An 18,016-nucleotide genomic window follows, 5' to 3' on the forward strand; every position below is an offset into this window, starting at 1 on the left:
CATCATTACCTAGAGAATGACTGGAGTGCACTTAGGAATACCATCAGACTGCAGCTCCGCTCTAAATTTTTATTTGCTTATAAACTAAAAGATAATAAGTTTTCCCATCACTGGCACACTATAACAGGTTAATCTTAGTGTCCTCTATTCTTATTCACACTTACTTTCTATTTATATTTAGAGTTCCTTTAAAAGAACATTTTTTTTAATAGTATGCAAACTTCCTAACAATTTAAATGTTAACGGAATATCACAAAGAAGGCTTTTCTTTCTGAAAATGTTGAACTACTAATCAAAATTGGATCCTCATGTTCAAATGAACAATGCACTGCTATCCCATTAGCTCAGCACTACTGAAGAATTTTTTTGTGCTGATACAAGCTCACTGCCTCCACTTCTCCCTACACACATTCATTTAATCAAGCACACACACTCAGCTAGTTTAAACAGTGCTGTAGCCAAAAATAGACTGTATGTCAAAGAACAACGTTTTTAAGGAGCACTGTAAGAAAAACGCTCTATTCACCCTGAAATTTATAATTCCATGAGCTTGCTTTTTATATTTTCTTTGAGTGCGTTACTAACTTTTGCCTTCAAATAATATTGTCTTACACATAAGAACATAAGACATGCCATTCTGGGTCAGACCAAGGGTCCATCAAGCCCAGTATCCTGTTTCCAACAGTGGCCAATCCACGTCACAAGTACCTGGCAATTACTTAAACATTAGATAGATCACAAGCTACTATTGCTTATTAATTACCGTCATAGCAATTTATGGATTTATTCTCTAGGAACTTATCCAAACCTTTTTTAAACTCAGTTACACTAACTGCTGTAACCACATCCTCTGGCAATGAATTCCAGAGCTTAACTATGTGCTGCTCCTACGACTTTTTTGACCTCATCACTTTCTAATACCCTTGTCACATAAGATCCTGTTCCTAATTAATCCATCTCCCAACCATGCCACTATTAGTGGAAGAGAATTTTCTTCCTCTGGCCCTGAAGTTTGAAAACTTCCCCGCTTTTGTCAGGTGACAGATTTGCCCACTATTTTCCATTCACAATTAAAACTCATCTTTCCCCTCTTGGCTTTAATTTTCTTCATTACCCTAACCAAAAGCTTGGTACAGGCTGTTATACACAGAATCAGAAATGGAGTGAGTGTACTTCAAGGAGCATCCAAAAACATAGGAGAGGAGCTTAAGCAGCTAGCGAAGTCTCTAGAATTTTCTAAGGTTTTTACCTGTTCATGCTTGGAGGAAGAAAAGTCTATGCTGTATTACCAGTTACAATCCATGGCTCACATCTTGGTGTAAAGATGAGGGTTTAGATATAATGGGGGCTGGGCGACACACATAAAACAATAAAGGGCAAAAAAGTGAGATATTCTGATCATACATAATCAGGAGTCTAAATCAGAGGAAGGTGATATCAGATGGAAGCAGAGTGATTTGGGCTGTCAACTTCAACAAGTGGAGGCAGAAGAGATGCATACAGGGAGAAATGAGTGGAAGGGGATGAGCACAAATGTTCATAAGTCTAGGCCAAAAATTTCCAGATCTACAAGCCTCAATGGCAGAGGCCGACCTAGATACTGTTGCTACCATGGACAAGTGGTTCAATGAATACTATGAATGGAATATGGCCATATTGGGCTATAATCTTTCAAGAAGGATGGCAGAAAAGGGGGAAGTGTAGATCTTTATGTAAAAAATAATTTTTATTTATTTATTTGTCGGTTTTTATATACCGTTGTTTGGAGCAAGCCTTCACAATGGTTTACAGACGAAACAATTTATTACATAAAACAGAGCAACAATTGAATACATTACAACAAATAACTTAGGTGAGGGGGAGGAAGGGATTTTTTTCATAACTGTTAACTGGTATTATAACTGATTACCAAAAAGAAAATAACAGGGAACATAGTAACAAGAAGTCTTGGGGAGATATGTTGTAGAGTGATATTGGTCGATACATATGATTGATATCATACTATAAGGGGGATAATAGAGAAGTTAATATTATTCTGAGGGTTGAGGTGGGAAAGAGAGAAGATGGGAAGTTGAAACGAGGTTAATTGGATATGGTACTGGAGAAAGTCTTAATTCTTATAGTTATTGCTTTAGATCAAGGCTAATCATGAGGGAACATCCATGATGGGACGTTCAAAGTAATTGAAATCCAAACCAAAACAACGGTACTAGATGTTATTAGTACATATGATGTTATAAACATCTCTACAGTTCTATAACTAAAATCTCAGTCATAACATATCATTTTTATTACAAAAGGCAGAGTAATAATGTCCATACCACTTATTTACCATTAAATGCAAAGTGAAGCAGATGTTCCTTCAAAGCTATTTTAAACTTTTTAATTTCATCGAGAGATCTAAGATCAAAAGGAAGGAGATTCCATACAGTAGGTGCCACTATAGAAAAGGAGGTCTCCCTAGTAGAGAGTAACCGAGCCTGACGAACTGGGGGAATCTCTAACATATTAAGTTGAGACGATCTTAAAGTTTGGACCGGATTGTACGTCCGTAATAGGGCGTTGAACCAAAACGTAAAGTCGGGCAAATGTAATTTATAAACTAACATCCCTATTTTAAACACAATACGTTCCTGCACTGGTAACCAGTTAAGTCTATGGAGAATCGGTGAAATGTGTTCATGACGTGGTATATTAGAAACCAGCCTTGCAGCAGAATTCAATAGAAGTTGTACTGATTGGATTATGTATTTCGGCAAACCAATGTATAACCCATTACAATAGTCAATGTGAGGAAAAATGATGGCACGAACAACCATAAGAAAATCCTTGTCATATAGCAGATGCCGTAATCCACTTAATAAGCGAAGTTTATAGAAACCTGATCTAATCTACGATTTTATTTGGGGTTTAAATGATAAGGTGGAATCGATCATAATGCCCAAACTCTTGACAGGCTTAGTCAAGGGGAAAGAAGAATCACCTATTAAACTGTATCCGATAAAGGTATTGTCTGAGGTCGATGAATTAATAGCATAGTGGTCTTAGCAGTATTTAACAATAACTTATTTTGTTTCAGCCATGTCTTGATGGCATCTAAGCAGACAGATAAAGAATTTACTGTATCCTGCCATGAATTCTGGACTTTAATATAAAACTGAATATCGTCTGCGTATATCTTAAAACCGTCCACAATAGTAGCTAACAATTTAGTAATTGGTGCAAGATAAATATTGAACAACATTGCCGACAGGGCTGAACCCTGTGGTACCCCTGCTTTTACATGCTGAGAGTCAGAAAGAAAATTGTTGAAACGAAAGACTTGTGACCGCTCAGATAGATAGCTTTCAAACCATTTGAGCACAATTCCTGAAATACCGCATTCCCGGAGACGAAAAAGTAAAATTTTACCAAGCAGGATCCATGCTGCTAACGCCCAGGGATAAGTAGTGGCTTTTCCCAAGTCTAACTTGTTAATAACAAGAACTTGTCCAAACCTATTGTCAACCTTCCTATGCTAGTTACCTTTATCACATCCTCCAGCAATGAATTCCTTAACATTTTATAGCACAGTAATATAAATCCACACTGTACAGTTATGTAAATTCAGTTTCTGACAAACACAAACAACAAACAAAACCTTATTTTTCAGATTACATAAAGATAATAGTAAAAGATGGCAGATAAAGACCAAAATGGCTCATCCAGTCTGCCCAGCAAGATATTTAGGGCTGTAACTGCCACTCCATCCAGGTTACCTCCTTGCCTTCTTTTTAGGATTGTAACTGCCGCTGCATCCAGGTTACCCCCTCGCCTTCTTTTTAGGGGTATAACTGCCGCTGCATCCAGGTTACCCCCTCGCCTTCTTTTTAGAATTGTAATTGCCGCTGCATCCAGGTTACCCCCTCGCCTTCTTTTTAGGGGTGTAACTGCCGCTGCATCCAGGTTACACCCTTGCCTTCTTTTTAGGGGTGTAACTGCTGCTGCATCCAGGTTACCCCCTCGCCTTCTTTTTAGGGGTGTAACTGCTGCTGCATCCAGGTTACCCCCTCGCCTTTTTTTTAGGATTGTAACTGCCGCTGCATCCAGGTTACGCCCCCCCCCCCCCAGCCTTCTTTCTAGAATTGTAATTGCCGCTGCATCCAGGTTACCCCCTCACCTTCTTTTTAGGGGTGTAACTGCTGCTGCATCCAGGTTACCCCCTCGCCTTCTTTATAGGATTGTAACTGCTGCTGCATCCAGGTTACCTCCTCGCCTTCTTTTTAGGGATGTAACTGCTGCTGCATCCAGGTTACCCCCTCACCTTCTTTATAGGATTGTAACTGCTGCTGCATCCAGGTTACCCCCTCGCCTTCTTTTTAGGATTGTAACTGCCGCTGCATCCAGGTTACCCCCTCACCTTCTTTTTAGGGGTGTAACTGCTGCTGCATCCAGGTTACCCCCTCGCCTTCTTTATAGGATTGTAACTGCCGCTGCATCCAGGTTACCCCCTTGCCTTCTTTTTAGGATTGTAACTGCTGCTGCATCCAGGTTACCTCCTCGCCTTCTTTTTAGGGGTGTAACTGCTGCTGCATCCAGGTTACCCCCTCGCCTTCCTTTTAGGATTGTAACTGCCGCTGCATCCAGGTTACCTCCTCGCCTTCTTTTTAGGATTGTAACTGCTGCTGCATCCAGGTTACCCCCTCGCCTTCTTTATAGGATTGTAACTGCTGCTGCATCCAGGTTACCTCCTCGCCTTCTTTTTAGGGATGTAACTGCTGCTGCATCCAGGTTACCCCCTCGCCTTCTTTATAGGATTGTAACTGCTGCTGCATCCAGGTTACCCCCTCGCCTTCCTTTTAGGATTGTAACTCCCGCTGCATCCAGGTTACCTCCTCGCCTTCCTTTTAGGATTGTAACTGCTGCTGCATCCAGGTTACCTCCTCGCCTTCCTTTTAGGATTGTAACTGCTGCTGCATCCAGGTTACCCCCTCACCTTCTTTATAGGATTGTAACTGCCGCTGCATCCAGGTTACCTCCTCGCCTTCTTTATGGGATTGTAACTGCTGCTGCATCCAGGTTACCCCCTCGCCTTCTTTTTAGGGGTGTAACTGCCGCTGCATCCAGGTTACCTCCTCGCCTTCTTTTTAGGATTGTAACTGCCACTGCATCCAGGTTACCCCCTCGCCTTCTTTATGGAGTTGTACCTGTTGTTCTGTGCAGGTTACCTCCGTGCCTTTCAATTTAGGCTTTAAGTGTCACGCTATGTGGGCTGTCCCCATGCAGAAAAGTAATCATAGGTTACCTCAGTGCCTCATTTTCATCTATTTTCCACTAGGGATCCTTTGTGTTTATCCCAAGTCCTTTTGAATTCCATCACCATTTTTGTGTTCATCACTTTCTCCAGGAAGGCACCACCTTTCCGTGTGGTGGTTTATGTGCCTTGGATGCACATGATGCTGAAATTCCTGCTTTGGCCATCGCTCAAACAAAACGTCTTTACTCCATTTCAGTCTCTCTCAAGTTTCTTTGTTTAAGGTATTGTAAACACATACATAGTACCAAGCCCAACATCAGCATGAGTATATTGTAGTCCACCTATAACCTAAAAATGTATAATTTTCCAGAATTTAAAGTTAGGAATATAACAAATTAATGCAACCCCATGTGCAACAGGGACCATTCTAGGTGGGGCAATGGGGTCGCTGGCCCCTTTATTTATTTTTTTCTTTAAAGAGGCATTTCAGCTTTATTAGCTGGATCCTAACAATGTGATTTTTTAAAGTTATTTACAAATCTTAAAGCTATCCTATAGGGATTATGCTGTAGTGGGATACTGGTATTTCTTGAGTCATTGATGATCCAAGGCCACTCATACTATCTATCAACAATGCACATCCTGCTACACCTTACTGCTTAACAATAAGCACATGAAATGAATAATGGTTACGCAAATCTAAAAATTAAAAGGAGATTATGGCTCGTTATGCCTTTCTTCCATCTGGCTGCAATGCAGCTCTCGTTATAAGATCTGACAGCAATTCAGTTTGTTGTAAAATGTATGATAAAGATAGTCTTACCTCAAAAATTTCAAAGCCATAGATGTCCAGAACTCCCATGACCTTCTTCCTTACTTTAGTTTGTGCCTTTTAAATTTAAAAACACAGATTAGAGATTCTAGAAGAAAATGTCATTCCAATGTCTCTCTTAGCTATTTGCAGAACTCTGCTTCTGGGGTTAAAACATGCCACTAGCTACTGAATTGTGCTTTAATTTAAATAGGCCTAAATTTAATAGCAAATACAATCAAACTTCCTCGTGCTAACCATTATATTGGAAGAGATTCATCACTGCCAGTATTGTGCAATGCCCTTATAATGATACAGGCCATTCTCATTGACATGAACAAGGAAAAAGAAAAATGTACCCCATAACTAAACTACAATTTTGGGGGCAACAAATATTTAAATCACTGCTGAGCAACAATTCCTGTTTTTATCACTATGCTTTAAGTATTAGATGTTAGCACATTCACACTGATAATACTTCCACATGCCAAATGTTTCTTCCTTGCATTCGGTAAGGAAATGACCGTGTTCCTTTTGGTGAATTCGTGATGACCCACATTTTGGTTCCTTATATTCTGAGGAGTTAATTATCCTATAAGAACTGTACCTTAATGCTCTCATTGATTCTGTTTACAAGCCAGGAAAACAGCCTGCTGTACATATTCTTAGCCAAGGCATCGCGAGCATAATAGGCCTATTGAAAAAGGAAAAAAAAAAAGTGACATGACTGAATTAAATTGGATGGTACTGCATTGTAAACTGTGTGCATAAACCTTAGGATGAGGATGGAATGAAGATGCCAGTGCACTTGTTGATATCGCATTTTTCATATTATAATGTATTTCCTCCAAATTGGACCAACCCATTGCTTTAAAAAAAAAAAAAAAAAAAGGTCAACTATGCCAACATGCTCTTCTGCAGGTTCATGATAATCTTTGGCACAGTTAATTTTCCTGTGTGCATAGGCTCTTGTTTTTAGTGCTGATCTCCTGTCTGCCTTCTGACCATCATTAAGTCCAGCGAAGGGACTGCTTAAAGCATGGCTGCCAGGCAGGCACCAAGAAGATAGAGTATATCTCTAGGGTACGAAAAATTCATTTTGGTATGTGTTAGCTCCAAACAGAGAAGACTCTTCTTTTCCTATTTTTTTGTTTCCATTTTAGATGGGTAGCACTATAAAACATTGTGATCCCACATAGGAACATTTCAAAATAGGTCTATTTTTGCATTTGCTATGCTTCTGCTTTCATGTGCATTTGGGCTGCCACATATATTCTCTCTGTAACTGTGAAATAGGTATCTAGGGAAGTACCAGGCAACGGGTTTTCCCATAATTATCTGGTAAACTCTAGGAATACAGGCAAACCTGTGACATCACTAGACCAGCATCCCGTCTCTAACAGTGGCAAGAAGAGAATACATAGAAGAAGTAAAAATAAAATAAAATCTAAGTGAATCCAGTCAGAGGAGAAGCCATGGAGAAAAAATGCAAAAAACAATAGAGAAGAGAAAGCAGGTAAGAATAAGGATGGCGCATGAGAGAATAAAAGAGGAATGACCCCAGAGAATCTGAAATTACTTTTGGGAGCCTTTACATAGAAGACAAACTATTAAGAGACATGAGGAGAATGGCAGACAGCAGAAATGAAAGAATATGAAATCGAAAAGAGAGAGAGAAGCCAGGTGTGACAGAATATATATATTTTATCAGAACTTAGAGGGCAAGAGAGGAAAGGAGAATCTGCACAGAAGGGAAGCATAAAAAGAATCTTATCCCCAGAGTGAAGAAAGAGAGGGAGAGTCTTAAGACTACAACTACCAGAAGTCTTGAAGAGGGAGGGAATTTTGGGGGCTCAGCAGGTAGAATCTGTGAGAGTTTTAGGTGGGTGGGGGCTCTAACCTCACATCAGAGGTGCATGAGTAGATCAGAGATGACAAGAGAGCAGAAGAGTAGCAAGTGTGGAGTTACAAATTGGTCTTCCATTTGGATGGGCTTTGTGGAAGAAGCTGTATTAAGCCGCAGTATTACAGAACCAAATAACGCTCCATCTTCAAAAGACTGTCATTTACAGTTGTGCGTGACAGACTGCGCTTAGCCACAGCGTCAAATGGCCAGGGAAAGCTCCATGCTAAAGACTGGAAGTGCACCTGGGTGAGAGAAATGGCTCAAGGAATCAGGTGCACATGCTAGAGACAGTAGGTGACTAAGAGGCGATGGGCCTCCTTGAGGAAAAGGAGATGCAAGAAAGACAAAAGGTGTAATTATCAGAGTGATGAGGGGCTCTCCAGAAGTCATGAACTGGGCACTTCTGAGCATGTTCAGTGTTCTGCGGAGTTAAAGAGTTAAATTCAATGTTCTTAGTGGGCAGTGGAAAAGTAGGTAAGGGAAGTTTTTATATTAACTTTCTTACCACACTATGAAAGATTATCCAGGAAAGAAAACAGTAAACATTTCTAATAATATCTAATGTCAGAGAGCATGAGAAAGGACATGACCCCTGATCCCTAGCTACTGCACATTATTTTACCATTTTTCCTGGGCCTTGTTCTGATGGCTCAAACATCTCTATCTAGCAATATTGATTTCCATCTCATTAAGGAACACAACATCAGTCAGCTTTAAAATTCCTGAAGTGAGTTTCAATGGGAAATGGCAACCTTACGTTTTTCAAGGACTGGTTTCTGTTCTATTACTTCCATTTGATCTGCCATGAAAGCCATTTTTGTTTCTTTTCACAAATTAATAATGAACAAAAGTTAAAGCTGAATATTGGTGCAAACTGTCGATGGCCAATGACCTCGTCTTCACTTTTTCTGCAAAACTTTTTATGTGAATAAACCAACAATGTTACCAGCGTACCTCCTTTACTCTGAGGTAGGCAGCAGAGGTATAATGGTGCATTCTTTTTGTTTTTAAAATAAAGCATATTGAGTACACCAATGAGCCGGAAAGTCATCTGAGTAAAGTTACTGGATAACGTTAACTGGACACTCAGCGGTGTTTGGCTGAATATAACCAGATGAAGCCATCTGGATAAGCTTAGGACATGTATTCCTCCAACAAAAAAAGAGTAAAAATACACCCTGGGAACACCCTCCACACCACCTCTTTTTACTCGGATAATTTTTAAGCTTATAACAAGTTGCCTGGACTAAATTCAGTTGGGGAGCAGGGGGGACATTATTCAAAACCAAGGTTTTGTCCAGCTAATTCCAAAGGTTAGCTGGAAAAACCTGTTGATATATATCGACCTCTGTGATTTTATCAACCATTTGCAATCTTGAGAGTAGAGCATGAACGTTCTCCTTTAAGTCGATTCCCAAAAACTTGCAGTGACAACAGTCTAAAAATCAAACAAGACCAAAAAAAGGACTGTCAACACGTAAAAAGCCTGCAAAGATTTCCTGCCTCTTACAGTAATTTCCAGGTCTACCTGAGCCACGTTTAACGTGGTAGAAACTTTCTCCTGCTTGGCCTCCACTGTTCGGAAGCTGAATGCTCTTTCCAGGACTGATGAATCGATTCCGGTCAACTCACAAATTTCCTTCAGCTCTGTAGGATTAAGCAAGAATAAAATAGAAACTAGGTGAAACTTATTTCCCTCATTTATCAGCAGAGGTCTACATAGAAGATGAGTGGTAAACAGAAGTGGTCTGGACTGGTTTTATTACTATGTTCCAATAAATTGTTTCAGTTGGCATTCTAACAGAGGTATACTGTGCAGTTCATACATCTCTGCATGAAAAATTGGCCCCTAAACCCTAAACCACCACCAACACCTCACCTCAAGCAATTAGCTTCCCCTCCTATAGGCATATAAATAGATGCATACTGTGAAGGCCTCCCCAGAGGTGTTCTCTCTCTCTCTCTCCCTCCCCCCCCCCCCCCCCCCAATATCTTTATCGTAAATTGCATTATGGCCATTTCAGTCATATCGCACAGCTTAACACCAGGAAAACATTGAATTTATTTCTGGCTTTAAAATCATGCAATATTACCCCTTATTTTCATAAATCCCATCCAAACTCCTCCCAAAATTTGTACAGTGCTATTATTGCATGTGTTATGGCATTAATGCATTATCACATGTGTTAACACCATAACGAATTTTGATGAATGAACCTAAAAGTTTGAAAACATTTCAAAAAGACCTCATGAATTTGCTTTTTTGTTTGAACCAATGTACCACAGTGATCTTTAACTGTAGCTATAAATTTCTGCTCTTCCTGTTTTTTAATCAGTGAGGCCAACATCTTGCCTGATTTATTCCCATAGTGGAAGTGTTTGAATTAATAGTGGAAGAAGGATCTCTTAGCCCATTGATGGATGGGCCTCTGGGCCGCAAAGGTAAGCACCTCCTGTGGTCCAGCCGCAGGAGGAGTGCAACACATAATAAATGTCGCCCCTTTATGTACAAATACACATTATATATATACACACACATATGCATGCGATTAGACTATTGTTAATTTCAGTGATGTGCTTCTGGGAGCCCCTTGTTAAATGATTTTATAAAAACAAATTCATGCACCAAGTGAAGTAGGGTAGTGAAAACTCTTTGACAAGAAACTGATGGCAGATCTCTCCAAGAACTGTCTAATCCAGGGAACATAAGAACATAAGAAATTGCCATGCTGGGTCAGACCAAGGGTCCATCAAGCCCAGCATCCTGTTTCCAACAGAGGCCAAACCAGGCCACAAGAACCTGGCAATTACCCAAACACTAAGAAGATCCCACAATATGAAACAATTGTGTCTGAGGATCACTCAATAAAAATTGTATTACAAAAAAAAAAAGAAGATCCCATGCTACTGATGCAATTAATAGCAGTGGATATTCCCTAAGAGGTAGATCTTAAAAAAGTACGCCGGATTTTATAAGATATGCGCCTAGCCGCACATATCTTATAAAATCTGGGGTCGGCGCGCACAAGGCTGCGTAAAATCGGCAGCCTGCGCGCGCCGAGCCGTGCAGCCTGCCTCCGTTCCCTCCGAGGCCACTCGAAATCGGAGTGGTCTCGGAGGGAATTTCCTTCCGCAACCCCCCACCTTCCCCTCCCTTCCCCTATCTAACCCACCCCCCAGCCCTACCTAAATCCCCCCCTACCTTTGTTGTGCAACTCACACTTGCTTGAGGCAGGCGTAACTTGCGCGCGCCACCTCGGCATCCCCCGGCACAGGCTGCAGTGCCGGGGGACTCGGGACCGTCCTCCCGGCCCGCCCCTGAACCATTGCCACACCCCCAGACCCACCGCAGACCGCCCCTGACCCCAGACAAGCCCCTGGCCACACCCCCTCCCGCCCCTTTTACGAAGCCCCGGGACTTACACGCGTCCCAGGATTTATGCGCGCAGGGCTTTTAAAATCTACCCCTAAGTAAACTTGATTAATAGCCGTTAATGGACTTCTCCTCCAAGAACTTATCCAAACCTTTTTTGAACCCAGCAACACTAACTGATTACAGCTATATCTGAACAACTGCCTCTCCCACTAGTTTCACCCCAATCTAAAAAAGGAAATCTCTTTTTTTGCCCAGGCAGTGAACAATCCAGTTTCTGAACTTGAATAGTGGCATAGAGACTATTTGGCCCTCTTGATCTGCCCAGTTGTCCCAGCCTCTATGTCTTGCTATATCCTTTCCTTTCTTTTATCATTGCCTTTTTGCTAAGGAGATCTCACAGCTGTCAGCCATACAAACTTGGCTGCCTATAGGATGTCTCTCCTTATCTTTTTTCCCATTAACTGAGGCAAGCGTGCAAGGCGTTCTGCCACCCATGCCAGGTGGCGTGCCACCTCCCCAGTAGCTTCTAACATATGAAAGTCCTAGCGCCTCTTGATGATAGCCGTTCTCACCAGCTCAATTTAATTTTAATTTTATCCATATGTTACAATGTTCCTTATATTGTTTAATCAACTGTTATCTTGTTACAATGTAAAAATAGGGCAGTTCCGGCTCTATTCAACCTGTTATCTGGAAACCGATGTGATATCTCGATCGAATGTCGGTATACAAAAGAAATAAATAATAATAATAATAATTTAAAAGCAGCTGTACCAACAGTAAGCGCAGCTAGGCTTTGTCGAGTCTTGCTTTTGGCCCTTTATCATTCTAAACAAACGAGCACAAGTTTTTCCGTAACTGATCCAAATCAAGAGCCTCGTCTCCTTTTCTTAGGTTTTAAATTTTCAAAATCTTTAATTTTAAAAATGAGATTTTTGCCTTCAGCACAAGCCAGACTCAGATCAATGATCCAATTTGGTGCCAGAATTGCCATATTTGATTTCAATTCACAAAAACTACAACAACTCAACCAACTTTAAAGAAGATCATCGCTGCTGCAAGCCCTTATTTCTTTGATGTATTATACCGGCAATTACAAACAGGGTGAACTTTCAAACATTTGAACCACTAATAGCTACCCTCCCAATATTATGAACCTCAACAAGAGCACCATAGTCTAAAGCAGGGCGCAAGTCTGTCCTGGAGACCCCACAGCCAGTTGGGTTTTCAGGATATCTGCAATGAGTATACATGAGATAAATCTGCATATAGCTATATGGCTAACTCGCTTTACCCCAAATTGGCCCAGTACATGCCTACTTTTTGGGCATGTAACTTTGAGCCATATAAGGGTCTTATACAGCTAAGTTATCTGGCTAAATAGTGCTGAACGCGCTTTGAATATTGGGCCCCATGAGATTAAGTAGTTGAATCAAAATAGGTAAGCTGAACCCTCTAATTAGTACTGCTGCTTTAAAAACTGTCAAGAAATGTACTACATGAGGAGGAGATCAGTTACCTTCTTAATCTGTACTTACTGAAAGCAGAAATCACAGCACAGAGAACATATATACAAGTTAAAGGACATACAAGTCACTTAGTTCTAACAGTTATGAATCTGATTCTTTTTGCACAAATTCTCCAAAAGGATATATAAAGTACAGGCAGTCCAAAATGCAGAGTCTGAGCCAGAAGCCCTATAAAATGAGGCTTAAGAATGTAAATAAATACAGCTTAGAAGAGAGGATTGGGAGTAAAGAAGGGGACAGGATATGATGATACCTCAAAGGCATTAACTGCACAAGAACAAACATATTCCAGCAGAAAGGAAATTTTAGAACAAGAGGCCATGGATTAGACATTAGGAGGATGATTCAGGCAAAATATAAGGTAATGCTTACACATTGGATGACAAAAAATCAATTAGTTTTAAATGAGTGAAAGACAATGAATGATTTTTAGTGCTACAGAGTTAGCTAGGGGCTGGGTGAAATTTTCAAGCATTTCGGATAATAATACAGGTATTGGTGATGCCGTTGTTTGATTATTGTAATGGGGTCTTGATGGGGGTGACAGTAAAGAACAGTCAATGGCTCCAGGTAATGCAGAACATGGCAGCTAGGTTGGTTTCTAGTTGCCCAAGACGACTCAGTGCTAGACCTCATTAGGGGAAAGGGTAAAATTTAAGATCATGGCCAGATGTTTAAGGTGACTCAGGATGAGGGAGCTAGTTATTTATGCAGGCAAGTGCGGAGGTATGCTCCAAGTGGTAATTTATGATCGGCAAATGGCCCTCTGTTGGTAGTGCCTGGGGTCAAGGAGATCAAAAAGTTGAAGTTTGGAAACAGGATGTTTTCAGTGTGTGGACCTGAGCTTTGGAATTCAACAGAGCCATAGCCAGGCAATTTGGCGCCTATGGCCAAGCGAAAAACTGCACCCTCACCCATTACACAACACATGATATCACGAGTTGGGAGACTCTGTTCAATGTTTGTACAGCAATGCTCATGGCCAGTGCAAGGGTATTAGGCGCCCTAGAAAAACTTTATAGCCTTGCACCCCCCCCCCCCCCCACCCCCATCACACCCTCCTCAGAGACAATTAAAAATTATTCATTTATAAAAACAGATTTTACATGAAAAGGGACATTTAAAGCATAGTCTTCTGAGGTAAAAATATCACTTTCAATATGTATATTTACATGCAGAGCCGAGGTGCCAACCAGAAAACCTTTCAAAAATGCAAAGAGATACTTGGAACCTATATGGTATTAGGCCTACTGTAATGCATATTGGGCATGGGCATGACTCCAGACAGCCACTCAAACAGCAACAACCCTACCTATGAAAGTTAGTACTATAAATATTATACCAGGCCTAAAATAGTAATAAACCCCTATTAGGAAAATAGAACAATCCAAGCTGCTATAGATCCCAACATAGAAATTACACACTAGCAGAATAACTCACTTCAGTACACATGCAAAACTCAGAAAGACCCTCAAATACAGAATAAAGAGTCCAACCAGTATAAACAGAAATGCACAGACAAAAACTGAACTGGAAACCACAAGCCATATTCTGTATGCACTGCAACAATGCAAAAACAGAAGCATTACCATTCCTCATAAAACAAAATTAGTAAAAGCATACCAATAAAAAGAATTTAAAACAATGAATAGAATAATATTCAATAATTAAAAACTCATATAAAAACCTTCCAAACAACAATAAAATATTTCAAAACAGACACATCAAATAACACCCAACAATTAAAATAAGGATTTAAGAAATTCCTCATTATCCATACCTTGGAACTTTTGCTTTCCAGATGCCCTGAAATTGTCATAGATTAGCAGGCAGATAGTAATTGGGGTAGTTGTTCACACATATGCTCCCTCTCATACATACACATGCTTTCTCTCACTCCCCTATATACATACACACATGCTCTCTCTCACTTTTCCACATCAAACTCACATGCTCTCTCTCTCACTCACTTCCCTTAACTTAGCAGGCAGCAGCAGCAGTCTCCTTCTTCAGCCCAACTTCCAGCCATAGGGCATTGGACTACTTCCGGCAGGGCGCACTCTTCCTTCTCCGAAGCAGCACGGCCCCTGCCGAAATCGAGTGTTGTAAGCACCGCCTTAGTAAGTGAAAAAGCGGCGTTGCCAGCAAGGCCGCACTGTTTTTCCGCTTACTAAGGCCACACAGACCACACTGTCGATTTTGATGGGGCCGCGCTGCTTTTTCTTCTGCTGAGGACCCTCCAGCCGCACAGCTCTCCTTGGCACCTTTTGGTTATGGCGCCTATGGCCGTGGCCATATTGACTATAGGCACGCTATGGCTCTGGAACTCAGCACCATTGGATATTAAGTTGAAGAATCATTATCTGTCATTTAGAAAAAAAAGTTAAGGCATGGCAGTTTCCAAGATTGTAGTTCCTTAATATATCTGTTTGCTCTGTTTAATTCTTTATGTCCTTTGGGACTGTACTATGTGATTTTAGATTGTTTAGATTTTTATTGTATTTATTATGTTGTAAACCACTCTGAACTGTTTTTTCTATATGTGCAGTATAAAAAGTTCAGAAATAAATAAAGTAATACTTCTTCCCAGAAAGGGTGATAGATATATAGAGGCCAGAACAGTAATATAATTCAAGAAAGCATGGGATAAGCACAGATGATCCTTAGCTAGGTGACAAAAGCCTCAGATTAGGAGCTATTCCATCAAGAATGGGCAGACTAGGTGGGCCTTGCGGTCTTCATCTGCTGTCAGTTTCTCTGCTTATCAGACAACAAAACAGATAGCAAGGATTTTTTTTTTTAAAGAGTAACGGGGTGTATAGAAATATACTGAATAATCATTGAAAAACACAGGTTAACAGCATATTTTTCCATGGAAGTTAGCAACAGTGTCATACACAGAGGTGGCAGTCTTACGTAGCTGCAACACTTTGTCTATAGAGCCTGAAGTGTCAGATTCCTTTATTTAACAGGAGCATCAATTGTTTATACCCACACTGTTAAGATTCTTCAATGTTAAAGTCTTTGGTGTTTTGGTTTTTTGTTTAAGAAATAGGCACCACATTTATCATTTCTTCAACAGACACAAAATGGGAGCAAAACAACTTCTAAGATTTAAAGCTACAGGGAGCATTTCAACACAATTCTCAACAATGACAACTGCAGGCATCTTTACCACATCAGGGTTTAAACTGTCAAAACAAAACCAAAAGCCTCACTGGTTTGTTAACAAGATATATCCAAACCATGGGGCTAAATATCAGATACGACTTAGAGTTGGACGCCATTCAAGTCATCCCAACACATTTCAACAAGCTTCCACCTTTGTTGCAAAGAGAGGCTACGTTACAGATTAAATACCCCAAACTTAAGGCACATAAGCCAACCACTCCAAATTAGAGCTGATGTCAAGATAACTCATATGCTCACGTTCCATTTTAGAAGCACATCACCAGTCTAAGAAGTTACATTAACATTGGCTTTCTGCCAGCCTTCTTACCATTTTTGTCTTTGATTTTGCTTTCATCTAAGCCATTCACTCGAGATTCAGGTTTGAATTCGATATTTCCCAACTTCAGCACGGCTGCTACTACTTCCAAGACGGACTGTGCTTCATGATCCATAAAACCTACAATCTGCATAGCGTTCTGAAAAGGGGAGGAGGATGAAACGACAAATTTTAAATATAGAATTAAAAATGTAGATCCTATTGGATTATGGTTTTGAGGCACAACCGTCCCAGTGCGAATGACTGCAGAGCATTAAATGCTGAAACTTTCATTACTCAGCTGCAGTGCTGGATATTACACACCTTTCCTGTAGATTCCACTGTTTTAAAAGGACATGTCTCACAGCAAAATTCCCACTACCACAACGCTGCAGTAAAACGCAAACTACCAAAATGTTCCTGCACGATGACCAAAGCTAAACTATTCAACTCACCCAAGCAACAAAAGCATAGTTAAACCACCAGAGAGGAAACTGGGAAGAGGGGTAATGTGGGTCTCTGGAATCCACTCTTGGAAACAGATTTTATCCTCTGCTGGTTGGATACCAAACCATTCCTGTTAGAAGGGGTGGTGGCTGCCCCCTTGGTTTCCCAAGGTTTTCCACTTACACAAGCCTTCAGCTGTATAAGGGAAAGGGGAGATGGCGCAATCTAAAGCTGGATACAAAGACTGATTCCGTCTGAAAGAATCAGGCTGTTTCCAGGTCAGTTTCAGATTTACTGAGCACTCTGCAACACCACTGCTCAAGTTTTACTCCTGGGGGAATTCTGCGCAAAAAACTTAAAATTCTGCAAACTTTATATTGGTCAAAATAACACAATTTACATGACGGTCTTTAAGTAATCACACATATAGAAGCAACCACCTCTCCACTAATTACTCACACCAAAAGTGACCAACTTAGAGAGGGAAATAGTAATCTACTATTCACTCATCCACAGACTAACAACCAGACTAGAGACAATATCATAGGTGAATACTCAATGAAAGATTTAATCTGCTGTCTCTCGCCCTTACAGGGCCCCAGGCAGTAATCAGCCTTCAGAGTATCGATGTTTTAATCATTTATTGTCTCTATGTCTCTATTACCAATTTTTTAATAATTTTATTTTATATAATCCTCTTTAAATTCCAAAACCTATTTTTTGATTTTTAATTTATATATAGCATCTACTAACGGGATTCTTACTACCCAACCGGCTTACCAGCTTAATGTTAAACTTTAATGGATAAAATATACTTAGCTTAATGTTAAACTTTAATGGATAAAATATACTTAGCCATATGGCTAAGTATATTTTATCCATTTTATCCATTTTATCCATTTTATCCATTAAAGTTTAACATTAAGCTAAGTATATTTTATCCATTAAAGTTTAACATTAAGCTGGTAAGCCGGTTGGGTAGTAAGAATCCCGTTAGTAGATGCTATATATAAATTAAAAATCAAAAAATAGGTTTTGGAATTTAAAGAGGATTATATAAAATAAAATTATTAAAAAATTGGTAATAGAGACATAGAGACAATAAATGATTAAAACATCGATACTCTGAAGGCTGATTACTGCCTGGGGCCCTGTAAGGGCGAGAGACAGCAGATTCAATCTTTCATTGAGTATTCACCTATGATATTGTCTCTAGTCTGGTTG

General features: G+C 40.2%; 1 protein-coding gene across 1 annotated transcript in view; it reads right to left on the reverse strand.

The window, feature by feature from the left end:
- Positions 1-18,016, reverse strand: part of MYO1B (myosin IB) — a 367,758-nt gene that overhangs the window by 173,770 nt on the left and 175,972 nt on the right. Inside the window, 4 exon segments of the mRNA XM_029606086.1 lie at positions 6,060-6,125; positions 6,655-6,741; positions 9,482-9,600; positions 16,358-16,505. Of these exon segments, the coding sequence (XP_029461946.1) occupies positions 6,060-6,125; positions 6,655-6,741; positions 9,482-9,600; positions 16,358-16,505 (420 nt within the window).

Source organism: Rhinatrema bivittatum, chromosome 6, assembly GCF_901001135.1.
Source record: "Rhinatrema bivittatum chromosome 6, aRhiBiv1.1, whole genome shotgun sequence".
NCBI lineage: Eukaryota > Metazoa > Chordata > Amphibia > Gymnophiona > Rhinatrematidae > Rhinatrema > Rhinatrema bivittatum.